Below are 17468 nucleotides of genomic sequence, written 5' to 3' on the forward strand. Positions count from 1 at the left end.
GGATTTTGAGACAGATTGAATTATAAGAGAGAAGTTTGAGGATAATGCTAAGGCTACAGGATGGTGGTGCTGTATGGGAAAGGGGAAGGGCAGGGTTTGGTTGGGGAGATGAGAAGTTATGCTTTGAACATGATAAGTTTGAGTTGTCAGTGGGACATCCAAGTAGAGATGTCCTGGAGGCTGGAGGAAATGTGAAACTACAGAGAGAAACTGGGGAGGTAGATTTGGCAATCATTTGCACAGAGATGGTAGTTGAAGCCATGGGAGCCGGGGGGAGCCATTGGAAAAAGAATGGTTGAAGACAGAAAGGGTCAATTATTTTGATAAGGTGAGAAGGGATGGAGTCAGATGCATAAGTGGAGGGGGAAGAATTTGAGAGGAGGCTTGAGCTACTGTTGGGAAGGATGGGAAAATTGGAGAGTGGGTTGGAGGAGGAAAGGACAATAAAGGAGTAGAGGAGATTTTTAGGGAGGCCACGCCTAATGGTTTCAATTTTATTGATGAAGTCCGTGGCCAGGTCAATAGAAGCAAGAGTTGGTGAGGGGGATGAGAGAACAGGATTTGAGGAGGGAGTTAAAAGTCTGAAACATGAAACACCTGTCACAGATAATGAGCAAGGGAGTCAATAAGGATGGCGAAGTGTTGCTGAAGGGTGGACGAGAGGATGAACTTGAGATGGGTAAATCAGCCATTGTTTTCATCTACTAGTCTTTTTTGTCAGCAGAATTGTGGCCTCAGATACTACAGAGTATTTGGAGGGTAGTGACGGTATTTTTTAAGCACTTACTACGTGTCAAGCACCTTGAGCCATGAGTATATACAAAAATGATCCAGACATTTCATTTCAGGCTCAAAAAATGCATTTTGACTTCTCTAAGTAACCCAGATATTTCATGGCAGTTTTGGCCTTATTTGTTTGGAGAGTCAAGTCAAAGTTGTTTTAGGCCTCCCTTATCCAAATAATTCCTGGATGTTAACTCATGTAATTTCAAGTCAGCTACTCTAAAAGTAGTTCTTGGGGTTACTGATGGAAAAAAACAACTGATTTTTAACTGTTCTGTTCACACTGTTCCTGTGTCCTGCATTAGATATTGAGTGCTCCTGTATAAGAACTGTATATTGTGTGTCTTTTGGTTATGATTCCAACCACAACTTGGTCAGTTCATAAAGCACCAGGCCCAAATTGTATAATCTGAGAGAAATCAGAGAAAACTGGGTTATATTTAAGGCAGGATCTTCATATATGATTTTCCTAAACACATGTGAAAGCTATATTCCATAAGAAACAGTAAAGACTGATCTGAATTTTCTAATAAATACAAGTTGTCTCCTGTCACTAGTTCTTTCACAAAGGCCATAACTTACATGGTCTTTTTAGCAACATATTTTCATTACACTTATGTAATATTTCCTCTGGAAATTGAGAGGCAGAGGTTTTTTTCAAAGGTAAAAACCATTGACATGCTGAAATAATGACTGAGTCCTATATTCAGTGGTTTACCCAAATAATAAAACTATTAATTTGTCAATTGTGATAATGTGGGCTGAGGTTATACCAGGTAGTGCTATAAAAACTATTTACAGTAAACATCAGCCAGAGAGGGCAGAGCAGGGTAGCGAAAGGGATAGAGTTAGAGACAAAAAAGAGAACTGATTATTAGCATTTATTGAGTGCCTAATTGTAAGCAAAGCTCTGTACTAAGCAATCGGTAAACAGCAAGAGTTAGTAAACATGAACAGTGCTCCTGAGGAGCTTAAAATCTAGTGGATAAGAGATAAAATAATTTACAGATAAAGAGTAGAAACATAGCGAGGTACATGAGTAAGTGCTTAAATTGTAGGGTAAATTGAGGTATGAGTGCATAATATAATCATAACTGCATGGTTGGTACAGAAGTCAGCGCAGGATAGAGCATGGGCCTAGGCGTCAGAAGGGCCTGGGTTCTAATCCTGGCTCTGCTACTTGGTTGCTGTGTGATCTGGGGCAAATCACTTCACTTCTCTGTCTCTGTTATCTTCTCTGTAAAATGGGGATTAGTACTGTGAACCACATTTGGGATATGGAATGTGTCCAACCTGATTAGCTTGTATCTACCCCAGCGCTTAGTACAGTGCCTGGCACATAGTAAGCTCTTAACAAATACCATTAAAAAAAGGACTGAAATGAGACATGACATGGGAAGAACAAAATTAATTAATTAAGAAGGGATTTGAAGATGTGGAGAGCTATGATTTGGGGCATTTTGGGGGGGAAAAATTCCCCCCAAAGGGGTTGGCAGGCGGGAGGTGAGGTGTGGCACAGTAGGTTAACATGGGACTGCCCTATGGTGTCAGAGAATCAGTCAAGCATATTTATTGAGCACTTAGTGCATGTAGAGCACTGTACTAAGCGCTTGGGAGAGTACAATTCAGCAATATAGCACACATTCCCTGCCCACGATGAGCTTTCAATCTAGAGGGGCGTGGGGAGCGTGGGAAAGACAGGGAGTATGTGCACACAAACTGTACCCAACGGCTCAAAGCCAAACAGACTCAACAACAGGAGATAAAGGGACCAGGGCAAGAAAAACAAGCTTGCACCTGCAAAGCTCGGAGGCAACCTCAAGGCCATATCCGCAGCCAGCAATGGTTGGCAACGGGTGGCTGGGGGCCAGCCAGAGCAAACGCTTCGTGATGGACAGAGCTGTTGCTAGGCTAGTGGCTGGAGGGTGGCGAGTGAGTGTGCTACACGGCCTGAGAAAATCCTGCCCCCGGGCAACGGGGGGTATAAGAGACGAACAAGACAAGGGGGGGGGCACGCGCACGCACACACACACACAGGTGCCCTCTCTCCCTCCTTTTCTCTCTCTCGTTCTCTCTCTCTTTATTAACTATGTAATCGCTGATAGCAAATAAACGGCAACCAAGCTTTGGACCTCTGGCTGACTCTTCCTGGTGTGAACGCGCGGCCTGCGTCCGGAGACGTCCGAAGACCCGGAGAGGGTAAGAACCCGAGAGTTGCCCCCGAAACCCCGGGGAGCAACGGAGGGGGAGACAGACATTAAATAAATGAATTACAGATAAGGACACAAGTACTGTGGGCTTTGGTGGGGTGGATGAATAAAGGGAGCAAGTCAGGGTGATGCAGAAGGGAGAGGGAGAAGAGGAAAGGAGGGCTTAGTCAGGGAAGGCCTTTTGGAGAAGATGTGCTTTCAATAAGGCTTTGAAGGGAGGGAGAGTAAGTTGTCTGTTGGATTTGCAGAGGGAAGGGCATTTCAGGAAAGAGGTCAGCGGCGAGATAGATGAGACCGAGGTATGGCGAGAATGTTACCATTAGAGGAGCAAAGTGTGTGGGCTGGGTTGTAGTAGGAGAGTAGCATGGGGAGGTAGGAGGAGGCAAGGTGATTGAGTGTTTTAAAGCCAATGGTGAGCACTTTCTGTTTGGTGCAGAGGTGGATGGGCAACCATGGGTGGTTCTTGAGGAAAGGGGAAATATGGCCTGAATGTTTTTGTAGAAAAATGATCCGGGCAGCAGAGTGAAGTATGGACTGGAGCGTGGAGAGAACAGAGGCTGGGAGGTCAGCAAATAAGCTGTTACAGTAATCAAGGTGGGGTAAGATTAACGTGGTAGTGGTGTGGACGAAGAGGAAAGGGTGGATTTTGGCGATGTTGTGAAGGTTGAACCGTTGCGATTTAGTAATGGATGGAATATATGGGTTGAATGAGATAGAGGAGTCAAGGATAAAGTACTAAGCACGTGGGCGAGTACAGCACAAGAGTATAACAGTGAATTCCCCACCCACAAGGAGAAGAGGATAGATAAAAGGGAGAGTGTGATGGTGTTTCTTAAAACCAGAGGTCAGGAATTTTCTCCTTGATGAGAGAATAGATCATGGTTTTTGAGAAGTTGGAGATGTACACAGAATATTTCAGAAAAATGATTCCTTGAGGGCAGGGATTGTGTCTACCAATTCTATTATACAGTACTCTCCGAAGTACCTGGGAGTGAAGTATGGACTGGAGAGGGAAGAGACTGGAGGCAGGGAGACCAATAAGGAGGCTGATGCAGTAGTCAAGGTGGAACATGACAGCTGCCTGGACCAGGGTGGTGGCTGTAAGCTCGTTGTGGGCAGGGAATGTGCCTGTTTATTGTTTTATTGTACTCTCCCAAGTGCTTAGTACAGTGCTTTGCACACAGTAGGTGCTCAATAAATACGACTGGAGCGAAGAGGGTAGATTTGGTAAATGTGGGGAAAAACTAACAGGGTTTAGCAGCACACTGAACACAACAGGTGAAAGAATGGGAGGTGTCAAGGCTGACGTCAAGGTCGTGGGCTTCTGAGGCAGAGGGTGGAAGGTTTGGCAACTGTGATGGGAAAATTAGGTTTGGAGGGAAGATGAGTTCGATTTCAAACACACTGAACTTACATGCATCAACTGGACATCCATGTGGAGATGGCAGAGATGAGATGTCAGGGTTAGTCGGGTAGATTTGGGAGTCACCTGTTTGGAGGTGGAAGTTGAAGCGGCAAAAGTAGATGAGCTGCCTAATGGAATGAATGTGAAGTAAAGAGGAGAAGGGGGCCCAAAGCAGCCTTGAGGGACACGCACAGTTAAGGAAGTGAGAGGCAAAGGAAAATCTGCAGAAAAGGCAAGCAGTGAGAGCAGTAAGAGAAGCCCGAGGTAATTGTGTTGGTTCAACCAGTGTTAGATGTCACATTAAGAAGAAGAGAGTGGTCCACAATGTCAAAAGCATCTGAAAAGTTGTTAGAGCCCATTAGATTTAGCAAGCAGGAAGTCATCGGTGACCCTGGAGAACACAGACTCTGTCGAATAAAGCAGGTAGAAAAGAGATTGTTAAAGGGTGAAGATGGAAGTTGGAGGAAAGGAAGGCAGAACATCCAGTATACACAAGGTAGATTGGACAGGAATGGGAAGAGGGAGATGAGGCCATAGTTGAGTGCACAGTAGGAATCAGGATTATCTAAATTTAGGGAAGAGATGAACATGTTTGAAGGCAGAGAGTAAAAGGGGCCAACAGAGTGAGGAGTTGAAGATGGTAATGAGGAAAGGAAGAAGGGGCATAACTGGTTTTAGAAAGTAAGGGTATAATAATAATAATCGTGTTTGTTAAGTGGAGGAGATCCTATCGTTTATCAACATTTATTCTGATTCTTCAGACACCCCGAAGAATACATCTGAATTTTACCTGGCTTCTGAAGCCAGGTAAATTAAAGTAAAAAGTAGTTGATTTGCAGTCAAAAGATGGGAGAAAGACTTCCAGTTTTCAAAGCAAAGGTTAGGTGTAATATCATCATCATCAATCGTATTTATTGAGCGCTTACTATGTGCAGAGCACTGTACTAAGCGCTTGGGAAGTACAAATTAGCGCTTGGGAAGTACAAATGTAATATCATTACTACGTGCCAGGCACTGTACTACGTGCTGGAGTCAGCAGCCCAGGTAGCAACATTTAGAGGCTCAGAAGATACAGTTGTGCACTGGGTCAAAGGAAAATGGTAGATAAGAAAATGAATTAGTGAAAACAATTGTGTAATTAGATTAGAAGTAAAAATGACTGCTGTTTAGTAATCACTAAGTAGACGAGAGTAAACAATAAAATTTGGTGCAAGGGGTGAGAAACAGATCAGTCATAGGATGCCAAGTGACGTTCTCTAATATTTTGTTTCTGTGATAATACAGGAAGAGGGTTAGCTGGTTATCTCATGTGTCTGTGTTAATCAAGCAAAGGGGTTATTGTCAGTTTGGGTCGAGTTTTTGCATAACTAGGGTCTGTTCCTTCACTCTGAGCTGCGAGTTATACTTTGGTGGAAAAATGACCTGAGATTTCACACCCACCTTCTCACAGAGGCAGAGGTGTTCTTCCTAAATGAAAGCAAGACAGAGAAAGGACAGCCAGTCAGTGACATTCAGTGCGCATTTAAGCAAAAGAGTAAAAACATGTTCCTTGCCCCTAAAAGAACTTGCCATCTAATGGTGCGACAGCTAGTAAAAAAAAAAAAAATGTGTAAGTGTATGCAGAGGGGGAAAACTATTTGCAAGTGCATGCAGGGGGCAAATAGGGCTAAGATGGAGAGTTGGGCAAATAAACAGTTGACTCTAAAGAGAAAATACAAATTAAACAAGAGCATATATTCGCAAGTGCTGAGGCTGGAGAAGTTTGAGAAGGGAAGAGGAGAGGTGGGGGGGGAGATGGAGCGGTGGGTGGAAGCCAGCATGCATCCTGTGCATGTGGGCCTAGGGCAAACAGGGCAGGGGGAATTCTACAGTGGGTCTGGAGGGTGCTTTGCAAGCGCTTAGTACAGTGCTCTGCACACAGTAAGTAAGTAAGTAATACGATTGATTGATTGATTGATTGATTGATTGATTGATTTGCTCTCGCACATCACCGAAACCACCCTCTCCCCTCCCTCCGTTTACCAGGAGCGGGTGATTTATTCCTCCAGGGCGGAGGGGAGAGGGTTAGGAGTACAGATTTATTACTCTATTTTACTTGTACATATTTACTATTCCATTTATTTTGTTAATGATGTGCATATAGCTTTAATTCTATTTGTTCTGACGATATTGACACCTGTCTACATGTTTTGCTTGGTTGTCTGTCTCCCCCTTCTAGACTGTGAGCCCGTTGTTGGGTAGGGACCGTCTCTATATGTTGCCGACTTGTACTTCCCAAGCGCTTAGTACGGTGCTCTGCACACCGTAAGAGCTCAATAAATACGATCGAATGAATGAGTAGGGACTGGGAAGGGTGGACGGAGAGAAGAGGGGAGAGGCGGGGCCTGGGGAGTGCAGAGGGGAGGGGAGAAGAGGGTTAGGGTTAGGGGCCGGGATAGATGGGCTAGCATAGGGCAAGGAGCGGGGCTGGGCCGGGCGAGAAGGAGGCGCCTCGGTGAAGCAGGGAAGAGGAGGAGGTGGAGCGAAGAGGAGGAGGTGGAGCGAGGAGGAGCAGGGCGGGCAGGGAGAAAGGGAGGAGGAGAGGTTGGAGCAGGGAGGAGAGGAGGTGGAGCAGGGAGGAGAGGGGGTGGAGCAGGGAGAAAGGGAGGAGGAGAGGTTGGAGCAGGGAGAAAGGGAGGAGGAGGAGGAGGAGCAGGGAGAAAGGGAGGAGGAGAGGAGGTGGAGCAGGGAGGAGAGGAGGAGGAACAGGGCGGGCAAGGAGAAAAGGAAGAGGAGGTGGAGCAGGGAGGAGGAGGAGGAGGAGGAGCAGGGCGGGCAGGGAGAAAGGGAGGAGGTGGAGCAGAGAGGAGGAGCAGGGAGAAAGGGAGGAGGAGAGGAGGTGGAGCAGGGAGGAGAAGCAGGAAGGAAGGAAGGAGGAGAGGGAGCAGGGAAGAGAGGAGGAGGAGCAGGGCGGGCAGGGAGAAAGGGAGGAGAGGAGGTGGAGCAGGGAGAAAGGAAGGAGGAGAGGTTGGGGCAGGGAAGAGAGGAGGAGGAGCAGGGAGAAGGGAAGGAAGAGAGGTTGGAGCAGGGAAGAGAGGAGGAGGAGCAGGGAGAAAGGGAGGAGAGGAGGTGGAGCAGGGAGGAGGAGCAGGGCGGGCAGGGAGAAAGGAAGGAGGAGAGGTTGGAGCAGGGAAGAGAGGAGGAGGAGCAGGGAAGAGAGGAGGAGGAGCAGGGAGAAAGGGAGGAGAGGAGGTGGAGCAGGGAGGAGGAGGAGGAGCGGGGTGGGCAGGGAGAAAGGGAGGAGAGGAGGTGGAGCAGGGAGGAGGAGCAGGGCGGGCAAGGAGAAAGGGAGGAGGAGAGGTTGGAGCAGGGAAGAGAGGAGGAGGAGCAGGGAGAAAGGGAGGGGAGGAGGTGGAGCAGGGAGGAGGAGCGGGGCGGGCAGGGAGAAAGGGAGGAGAGGAGGTGGAGCAGGGAGGAGGAGCAGGGCGGGCAAGGAGAAAGGGAGGAGGAGAGGTTGGAACAGGGAACAGAGGAGGAGGAGCAGGGAGAAAGGGAGGAGAGGAGGTGGAGCAGGGAGGAAGAGGAGGAGCGGGGCGGGCAGGGAGAAAGGGAGGAGAGGAGGTTGGAGCAGGGAAGAGAGGAGGAGGAGCAGGGAGAAAGGGAGGAGGGGGAGCAGGGAGAAGGAGGAGACAGGGAGAGAGAGGAGGAAGGGGAGGAGGAAGGGGCGGGGCGGGGCGGGGCGGGGTGGGTGTCCCGGGAAACGAGACGCCGCTTCTCTGCCCGCTGGGACGGACGGGGCCCGGTTGCCGGGCGCGGAGCTCAGACGTGCGGCCGCCGCCGCTCCTCGGGAAGAGGAGGGCCGGGGGGGGCCGGAGGGAGGGGGAGACGGAGGGAGGGAGAGGGAGGGAGGGAGAGGGAGGGAGGGACCCCCGGGGTCGGGGCGTGGGAAGGCGTCTGGTGGGGGGGGGGGGGCCGCAGAGGCTGCAGACCGAGCCGGGGGTCGGGGAGAGGGGGGTAGCGGGGGGGGAGCAGCCCGGCCCCGGGAGGCAGGGGCCTGGGTCCAGATCCCGCTCCTCCTCAGCCGCCTCACTTTGGGAAGCACACTTCACGTCTCTGTGCCTCCGTTGCCTCATCTGTAACATGGGGAGTAAGTAAGAAAAAATAAAATAGTGATGGCATTTGTTAAGCGCTTACTATGCAAGAAGCACTGTTCTAAGCGCTGGGCACTATATAATAATGATAATGGCATTTATTAAGCGCTTACTGTGTGCGAAACACTGTTCTAAGCGCTGGGCACTGTATAATAATGATAATGATAATGGCATTTATTAAGCGCTTACTATGTGCGAAACACTGTTCTAAACGCCGGATTATAATAATGATGGCATTTATTAAGCACTTACTATGTACGAAACACTGTTCTAAGCGCTGGGCACTGTATAATAATAGTAATGATAATGGCATTTATTAAGCGCTTACTATGTGCAAAGCTCTGTTCTAAACGCCGGATTATAATAATGATGGCATTTATTAAGCACTTACTATGTACGAAGCACTGTTCTAAGCGCCGGGGAGGTTACAACGTGATCAGGTTGTCCCTTCTAGACTGGGAGCCCATTGTTGGGTAGGGACCGTCTCTATATGTTGCCAACTTGTACTTCTCAAGCGCTCAGTACAGTGCTCTGCACACAGTCAGCGCTCAATAAATACGATTGAGTGAATGAAAGGGGCGGAAGCGGGATTAGAACCCGCGTCCTCTGATTCCCGGGCTCTCGCCACTAAACCACAGTTTGGTTCTCAAACTGTAAGCACCACGTGGAGCAACCTGTTTGGCTTGTATCTGCCCCAGCTCTTAGAGCAGTGCTTGGCACGTAGTGAGCGCTTACCAAATATCATCATTATGATGATGATTATTAGAAAGGAGCGTCTCCCCAACCCCCCTGGGGGTGTCTACATGTCTGGGTGGCTCCCAGGGAGTCCAAGGGATGAGGGGTGGCCATGACCCGGGACCCCCCCACCAAGGTAAATTCTGTTGCCAAATTGTAATAATAATAACGATGATGGTATTTGTTAAGCGCTTACTATGTGCAAAGCACCGTTCTAAGTCTTGGGGGGATACAAGGTAATCAGGTTGTCCCACATGGGGGTCTTACTCCCTATTTTAAAGATGAAGTAACTGAGGTACAGAGAAGTTAAGTGACTTGCCCAAAGTCACACAGGTGACAAGCAGCGGAGCCGGGATTAGAACCCATAACCTCTGACTCCCAAGCCCATGCTCTTTCCACTGAGCCACGCTGCTTCTAAATTGTACTTTCCAAGAGCTTAGTACAGTGCTCTGCACACAGTAAGCGCTCAATAAATACGAATGAATGAAGAAATGTCCCTTGGAGGGGAAGACCCGTTGTCTTGGTGTTCTCTGAGAGACGTGGTGGCTCGTGGGCATTCATTCATTCGATCGTATTTTGATGAGTATATTTATGTCAATTATATATCTAATTCTATTTATTTATATTGATGCTGTTGATGCCTGTTTACTTGTTTTGATGCCCGTCTCCCTCCTTCTAGACCGTGAGCCCGTTGTGGGCAGGGATTGTCTCTCTTTGTTGCCGAATTGTGCTTCCCAAGCGTTTAGTACAGTGCTCTGAAGACAGTAAGTTCTAAATAAATACGATTGAATAAGTGATTGAATTTATGGAGCATTTACTATGAGCAGATAATAATACTAATGATGGTATTTGTTAGGCGCTTACTATGTGCCGAGCACTGTTCTAAGTGCTGCGGTAGAGCCCCGTTGTGGGCAGGGATTGTCTCCCTTTGTTGCTGAATTGGAATTTCCAAATGCTTTGCACACAGTAAGCACTTAATAAGTACGATTGAATAAATGAATGAATTTATGGAGCATTTTCTATGTGCAGATAATAATAGTAACGATGGTATTTAAGTGCCTACTATGTGCCAAGCACTTTTCTAAGTGCCGGGATAGCTATACAGTAATCAGGTTGTCCCACGTTGGGCTCACCCGTGGCTCAGTGGAAAGAGCGTGGGCTTGGGAGTCAGAGGTCATGGGTTTGAATCCTGGCCCCACCACTTAGCTGTGTGACCTTGGGCAAGCCACTTCACTTCCCTGTGCCTCAGTTACCTCCTCTGTAAAATGGGGATTAAGACGGTGAGCCCCAAGTGGGGCAACCTGTTCACCTTGTATCCCACCAGCGCTTAGAAGAGTGTTTTATGGGGCTCCAGTGGCGCAATCGTTTAGCGCACGGTACTTATAGGACGGTACGGGCGTGGGCAATGCCGAGGTTGTGAGTTCGATCCTCACCTGGAGCATCTTTTTTTTTCAGCGCTTAGAACAGTGCTTTGCACATAGTAAGCGCTTAATAAATGCCATTATTATTATTATTATTATTATTATTATTAATTTCCATTTTACAGCAGAAGCACAGAGAAGTTAAGTGGCTTGCCCAAGGTCACAGAGCAGCCAAGAGACAGAGGCAGCATTCGAACCCACGTCCTCTGACTCCCAAGCCTGTGGTCTTTCCACTAAGCCGTGCTGCTTCTTCACAGAGCGCTGTACTAAGCTCTTGTAAGCACCACATAGCAACTGAAAGACAATCCCTGCCCACAACAAGCTCATGGTCCACAGCGGAGGAGACGGACATCGGTACAAGTAAACAGACATCAAATAAAAGAAACAAAATGACAGATCTATACATAAGTGCTGTGGGGCAGAGAGGGGGGGAAGAGCAAAGGGAGCGAGTCAGGGTGATGCAGAAGGGAGTGGGGGATGAGGAAAAGTGGGGCTTAGTCTGGGAAGACTTCCTGGAGGAAATGTGCCCTCAATAAAGCTTTGAAGGGAGGGGGAAGCGTTATTGTCTGGCAAATTTAAGGAGGGAGGGCATTCCAGGCCGAAGGTAGGATGTTGGCCTTTCTTCTTGTCCCACTCCCTCCTTCGGCATCACCCTTGCTCTTGGATTTGCTCCCTTTTTTACCCCTCCCACAGCCTTATTATCAATCGATCAATCAATCAATCAATCAATCAATCGTATTTATTGAGCGCTTACTATGTGCAGAGCACTGTACTAAGCGCTTGGGAAGTACAAATTGGCATCACATAGAGACAGTCCCTACCCAACAGTGGGCTCACAGTCTAAAAGGGGGAGACAGAGAACAGAACCAAACATACCAACAAAATAAAATAAGTAGGATAGATTACTACTACTAATAATTGTATTTATTGAGTGCTCACTGTGTGCAATGCACTGTACTAACTGCTTGGGAGACTATACTAGAACATCAAATACATTCCCTGCCCACAACAAGATCACCGTCTAGACGATGAGCTCACTTAACGTCGAAATGCGTAATGGATTTATATTCCATCAATCAGTCATATCTGTTAAGTGCATACTGTGTGCAGAGCACTGGACTGAGCACTTGGGAAATTATGTCTGCCTCCACTACTAGATTGGAAACTCGTTGTGGGCAGGGAATGTGTCTGTCAACTCTGTTACCCTGTACTCTCCCAAGAGCTTAGTACAGTGCTCTGAGCAGAGTAAGTGTGCAATAAATAGGATTGATCAGTGAAGTAATGGGACCTGATGGTATCCTCCGGTTTGCCAGGGATTAGCCCAGTCCCATGGCGATCCTCGTCTGGGGCCCGAAGCCATCGGGCTGTCCTCTGGTCTTACCTCCCCTCTAGACTGTGAACTCGTTGTGGGCAGGAATGTGTCTGTTCGTCGTTATACTGTACTCTCCCAGGTGCTTATTATAGTGCTTGCACGCAGTGAGCGCTCAATAAGTAGTTTGAATGAATAAATGAATGAGCTTCCCCCGCTGCCCCACATTCTGCCCCTCTTCCAACAATCCTGATAAGGTCTATCCCCATTTTAGGAAAGATATAGGTATTTGATATCATTAAAACTTTTTTCTCTTCGTGGCCAGAATGCTATTTGTCCCAAAATGTTTGAATTGATCGATCAGTCGTATTTAATGAGCGTGGAACTGTGTGCAGAGCACTCTACTAAGCCTGAGGGAGAGTACAATATAACAGATGGTTATATGCTTCCCCTACAACCACGACTACTTTAGAACTTGCAGAATGAATGTTTAGATGAGGTCCTCTGTTGAACCAATGTTAGGCACGGATCCAATGATGAAGTCCAAACATTTGCCATCTATTCACTGAAGAAAAAAAACTTCAGGCTCTTATCTTCAAGATGATGAATTAGCAAGCTTTCTTTTCCACACCAAAATTAGGCACAATTTAGACTGCTCTCATGTAAAATTAATCATTCTTGTTTGTTTTATTTTAGATCTCCCCAAATCAAAAGCATAAAATCCTTTACATAATGAAGAGAACTACAGAAAGCATTGAAACAAATAATTACAAAAAAGAACCGGTATTTGGAGAGTTGCCTACAGCATCTATTGAATATTTGACTGTTTTCATAGAGGAGGTACTGGCCAGATATCTGTGATTTTTACTCCTTGAGGTTTTCATTTACTGCTGGGATGAGTGCTTACATATGCAAGTGCTTAGTACAGTGCTCTGCATACAGTAAGCGCTCAATAAATAAGATTAAATGAATATGTGGAGCGTTGTACTAAGTGCCTGGGAGAGCACAGTAGAGTTGGTAGATATGCCCCCTGCCCACAAGGAGCTTAAAATCTAGTGGGGGAGACAGACAAAATAAATTACAGATGGGGGAAGCATCGGACTAAGGATATGTACATATTCTAGACTGTCAGCCCACTGTTGGGTAGGGACTGTCTCTATATGTTGCCAACTTGTACTTCCCAAGTGCTTAGTACAGTGCTCTGCACACAGTAAGCGCTCAATAAATACGATTGATTGATTGATTGATTTGCTCTGGAGGTGGGGGGAGGAGTACGAATGCAAGTCTGTAGGTGATGCAGGTTAGGGTGGGGAGATAAGAGGTTAGTTAGGGAAGACTTCCTGGAATAGATATGATTTTAGTATGACTTTGAAACTGGGGAGAGTCGTGAGTTGTTGGATATGAAGTGGGAAGGAGTTTCAGCTGCGAGGGAGAGTGTGAACAAGGGGTCGATGGCAAGAAGCACAGGAAGAAATTTAGTGTTAGAGGAGCCAAGTGGGTGGCTGAGTTATAGTGGGAGATGTTTCATGCACTCATGCCAGAATGCATGTTTTAATTTTGTATTTTTGGCTAAAAATTGATGGCAGAATTAAGAAATGTTATTTTGGCAACAAACTTTTCTGGGTATAGCATGATGTGTTGTTGGAAGAAGCTTTTGAGCACTTGTGCATGGTTTTGGACAAGGTAAGTTTTAAAACATTTTCCCTAATGTGGGCTTCTTTGAGAAAGCCATCTTTGTGGTATAGAAGAACTTGGTGTTACTTGTTAAAGGAGGAAAACATCACCAAAACAGATGAATATGTGGTCATAATTAATGAATTATGGTATTTGTTAAGCACTTACTATGTGCTTAGCATTGTTCTAAGCACTGGGGGAGATACAAGGTAATCAGGTTGTCCCACGCGGGACTCACAGTCTTAACCCCAATTTTACAGATGAAGGAACTGAGGCACAGAGAAGTGAAATGACTTGCCCGAAATCACACAGCTGACAAATGTCAGAGCTGGGATTAGAACCCATGACCTCTGACTCCCAAGCCCGTGCTCTTGCCACTGAGCCACGCTACTTCCCTAAGAATCTAAGTTGATTTCCTTTCAAGGGAAATGTGCACTATGGACATGACAAGCTTTGGAAATATCTGGGGAGTAATCATTTTGTTAATCGTATTTGTTAAGTGCTTAACTATGCGCCAAGTATTGTGTTAAGCACTGGCTCAGGACCACGGCTGATGGGGTTGAGTTTAACACTGGGCATTCCTAACACACAGTATCTGGTCCTCGGAGAGGCAGGTATGTTGTCAGCTCAGGAAAAGACATAGATGATGATAATTTTGATGTGTTAATTAAGTGCTTAAACTGTACCAAATATGTCTCACTAAAAACACTCGAAATAGGAAGGCTAAGAAGGGACAGGAGAGGAAGAGTTTTCCAAGGACCTGGCAGCTGATGTGGCTTATTTTATTAATTATGGTATTTATTAAGTACAGACTGTGCTAAGTGCTCACAAAGATACACAATAATCAAATCAGATATAGTCTCTTTCTAATCTGGTGTTTACGATAGCCAGAGATTCAGAGAGCCAGTATTTTACTCCTGCCAGACTCTGTGGCCCAGGGAGGAACTCTCGCATGTCCTCTAGACTGTAAGCTCATTGTGGTGAGCGAAAGCGTCTGTTTAATGTTATATTATACTCTCCCAAAAACTTAGTACAATGCTCTGCACACAGTAAGCTCTCAATAAATACGATTGAATGAATAATGTAAAGATTTTCATATTTCTCTCCCTTGCTAGAGTTTAAACTCCTTGTCAGCCAGGAACATGGCATTTCTTTATTCTTTATTTTCCAAGTGCCTATCTCAGTAAATGCTGCTACTACTAGTTATCCCCATTTTATAGGTGCCAGAGGCAAAGAGCAGTTCACTGAGTTGTCCCTAATGACACAGTATGCTTAGGGCAGAGCTGGCCCTAGAATCCAGATCTCTTGATTCCCAGCCACATGGTCTTGTCATTTAGGCCCCCGTCTCTTAGCATCAGTTTGACTCGGTACCCTTTGGAATGGGGTAACTGCCAGCCTGTCTCCCCCTGTCCCAGAGGAGCTGTTGTTATTACCTCTGACAGAGGGGCAAATAGGACCATCCTAAGATGCTCAGGGTAAGGATGTTATGTGGGAGGAGGCCAGGGATGGGAGAAGGCCTCTCTTGCTCCTGGGTACCTGGTTGGGGGAGAGGACTCATTCCTCTTTCCCCAGATTCTGCAGGTGTTCTCAGGAGAAAGCACTTCTGTTCAAGCTGACCTCGTGACTTCGTACTCAGGTCTGAACACAACCCTGTGATTTATCTATTTCTGTACGTGGTGATGAACATGAAGAGCCAGGAGCCCAGAAACTCAGTCTGTGATACCCTGTTTGTGTTTTTTTAATGGTATTTGTTCAGCGCTTACTATTTCATTCATTCAATCGTATTTATTGAGTGCTTACTGTGTGCAGAGCACTGTACTAAGCGCTTGGGAAGTACAAGTTGGCAATATATAGAGACGATCCCTACCCAACAACAGGCTCACAGTCTGGAAGGGGGATACTTTCAGACAAAAGTATTTTTACTACCTTACTCCAACAAGTCTTCCCTGATTATTTCCTCATAACTAAGAGCCTACCTGCCAATTCTAGCATTTAGGCACTTATGGTCACCCTTCCTTACCAGTCTCTCAAAAGTTTATTCAGTCAATGGTATTTATTGAGCAATTACTGTACATTCTATTTATTTTGACTTGTATCCAGGTAAATATTTTTAGGTCTGTCTCCCCTCTTAGAGTCTAAGTTCCTTGTGGGCACAGGATGCATCGATGCATCATTTCTTCATTCTACACTTTCCCAGTGCACCCAATAAATACTACTACCATGACTCTTGAACTTTAGGGTCAATTGTCAACTGGTCTACAGGATATCCTGACATGCTACATGTTTCCTGTTACAGTAACAAAAGAAAACAACTCCATATTAGCCTCAGTTCTCCTTCTCACCACCCTATAACCAAGCACTATACTAATCATCGAGGTAGATATAAACTAATCAGGTTGGACACAGTCAATATCCCACGTGGAACTCACAGTCTTAAATCCCCATTTTACAGATGGAACGGAGGCACAGAGAAGGTAAGTGACTTGCCTCAAGTTACACAGCAGAGAGGTGAAGGAGCTGGGATTAGAACCCAGGTTCTTCTGACTCCTAGGCCTGTGCTCTTCCACTAGGCCATGCTTCTTCTCGTGGTGTTATTTAATTTTAATGATAATAATAATAATAATTATGGTATTTGTTAAGCACTTACTATGTGCTGAGCACTGTTCTAAGTGCTGGGGTAGATATAAGGTAATCAGGTTATCCCACATGGGGCTCTTACTCTTCGTGCACGAATCGTTCTTGAGAGTTATCATTTTGAGGAAGTTATACTAGAAAGTAGCCAGTAGATCAACACAAATGTTGGAGCTATTGAGAAGTAGCGTGGCCTAGGAGCAAGAGCCCGGGTTTCAGAGTCAGAGGATTCTAATCCCGACTCCACCACTGGGCTGCTGTGTGACCTTGGGCAAGCCACTTGCCTCCTCTGTGCTTCAGTTCCCTCGTCGTTAAAATGGGGATTAAGACTGTGAGACCCATGTGAGACATGGACTGTGTCCAACCTGACCTTCTTGTATCTACCCCAGCGCTTAATACAGTGCCCGGCACCTAGTAAGTGCTTAAATACCATTAAAAAAAAAAGTCAGGCCCTTTGTACTTCTTTCTTCCTCCACCCTTAAATAGTTGTAGGCTGTTTGGGGATTTTTCACTTCATATATTACTCAACTTTTAGGGGTTGGTTTGATTATTGCACCATACGTCATCTTCAGTTGAATGAGTTGCTTTTCATTTTTTAAAGATTGTTTATAAAAATAAAGTGAAAACTACAATATTTTTTCTCACAGGTCCTCATCTCCTTCATAAATTCTGAAGTTAGTCCGGTTAATACAGCAAGCACAGATATTTTTCGTTTTAAAAATGAGATTGCAATTGAATTACCCTGTACCTAGTTTGTTGCTCTGGAAGATCTATAGCAACAAACGAGCATCTGAAATTATTTGTAACAAATCATATTTATAGTGCCACTCTAGCTGTTTACCTGATTTATATCTTCTGCATAGTACACTACTGAATTTCACAACAGCAGTAGCAACCGTTTAAAATTAAATATTTACACGTGTACAGGAGAACTTTCCTCACCATGGAGTTGTAATAAATTGCTGATAATCTGCATAAGGTATATTATAGACGATAGTTAAGGGTTGTAAAAATTGGTGTTGGAGGGCACTTGAAAAAGCGAACACAAATAGCTTTGGATGTTCAGATCCAGAATTCCATGAACTCTATATAAGGGCAAAAGACCTCCTGTTTCTGCTTACTAAGGTTGGTGGACTAAGGTCTTTTTAGGAGAAAATTTTATTACTTTCA

At 45.8% G+C, this 17468-nt stretch overlaps 1 protein-coding gene and 1 non-coding gene across 2 annotated transcripts in view; both read left to right on the forward strand.

Annotated features, from left to right (window-relative positions):
- Nucleotides 1–588: 588 nt before the first annotated feature.
- Nucleotides 589–17468, forward strand: part of DNAH11 (dynein axonemal heavy chain 11) — a 284335-nt gene continuing 267455 nt past the window's right edge. Inside the window, exons 1-5 of the mRNA XM_038761352.1 lie at nucleotides 589–679; nucleotides 4685–4894; nucleotides 5160–5205; nucleotides 10021–10027; nucleotides 12690–12833. Of these exons, the coding sequence (XP_038617280.1) occupies nucleotides 589–679; nucleotides 4685–4894; nucleotides 5160–5205; nucleotides 10021–10027; nucleotides 12690–12833 (498 nt within the window). The remainder of the gene's footprint in view (nucleotides 680–4684; nucleotides 4895–5159; nucleotides 5206–10020; nucleotides 10028–12689; nucleotides 12834–17468) is intronic.
- TRNAI-UAU lies at nucleotides 10611–10704 on the forward strand. Its single transcript has 2 exons — nucleotides 10611–10648; nucleotides 10669–10704. It is a non-coding gene; the product is annotated as a tRNA-Ile (tRNA).

Source organism: Tachyglossus aculeatus, chromosome 2 (genome assembly GCF_015852505.1).
Source record: "Tachyglossus aculeatus isolate mTacAcu1 chromosome 2, mTacAcu1.pri, whole genome shotgun sequence".
Classification (NCBI taxonomy): Eukaryota; Metazoa; Chordata; class Mammalia; order Monotremata; family Tachyglossidae; genus Tachyglossus; species Tachyglossus aculeatus.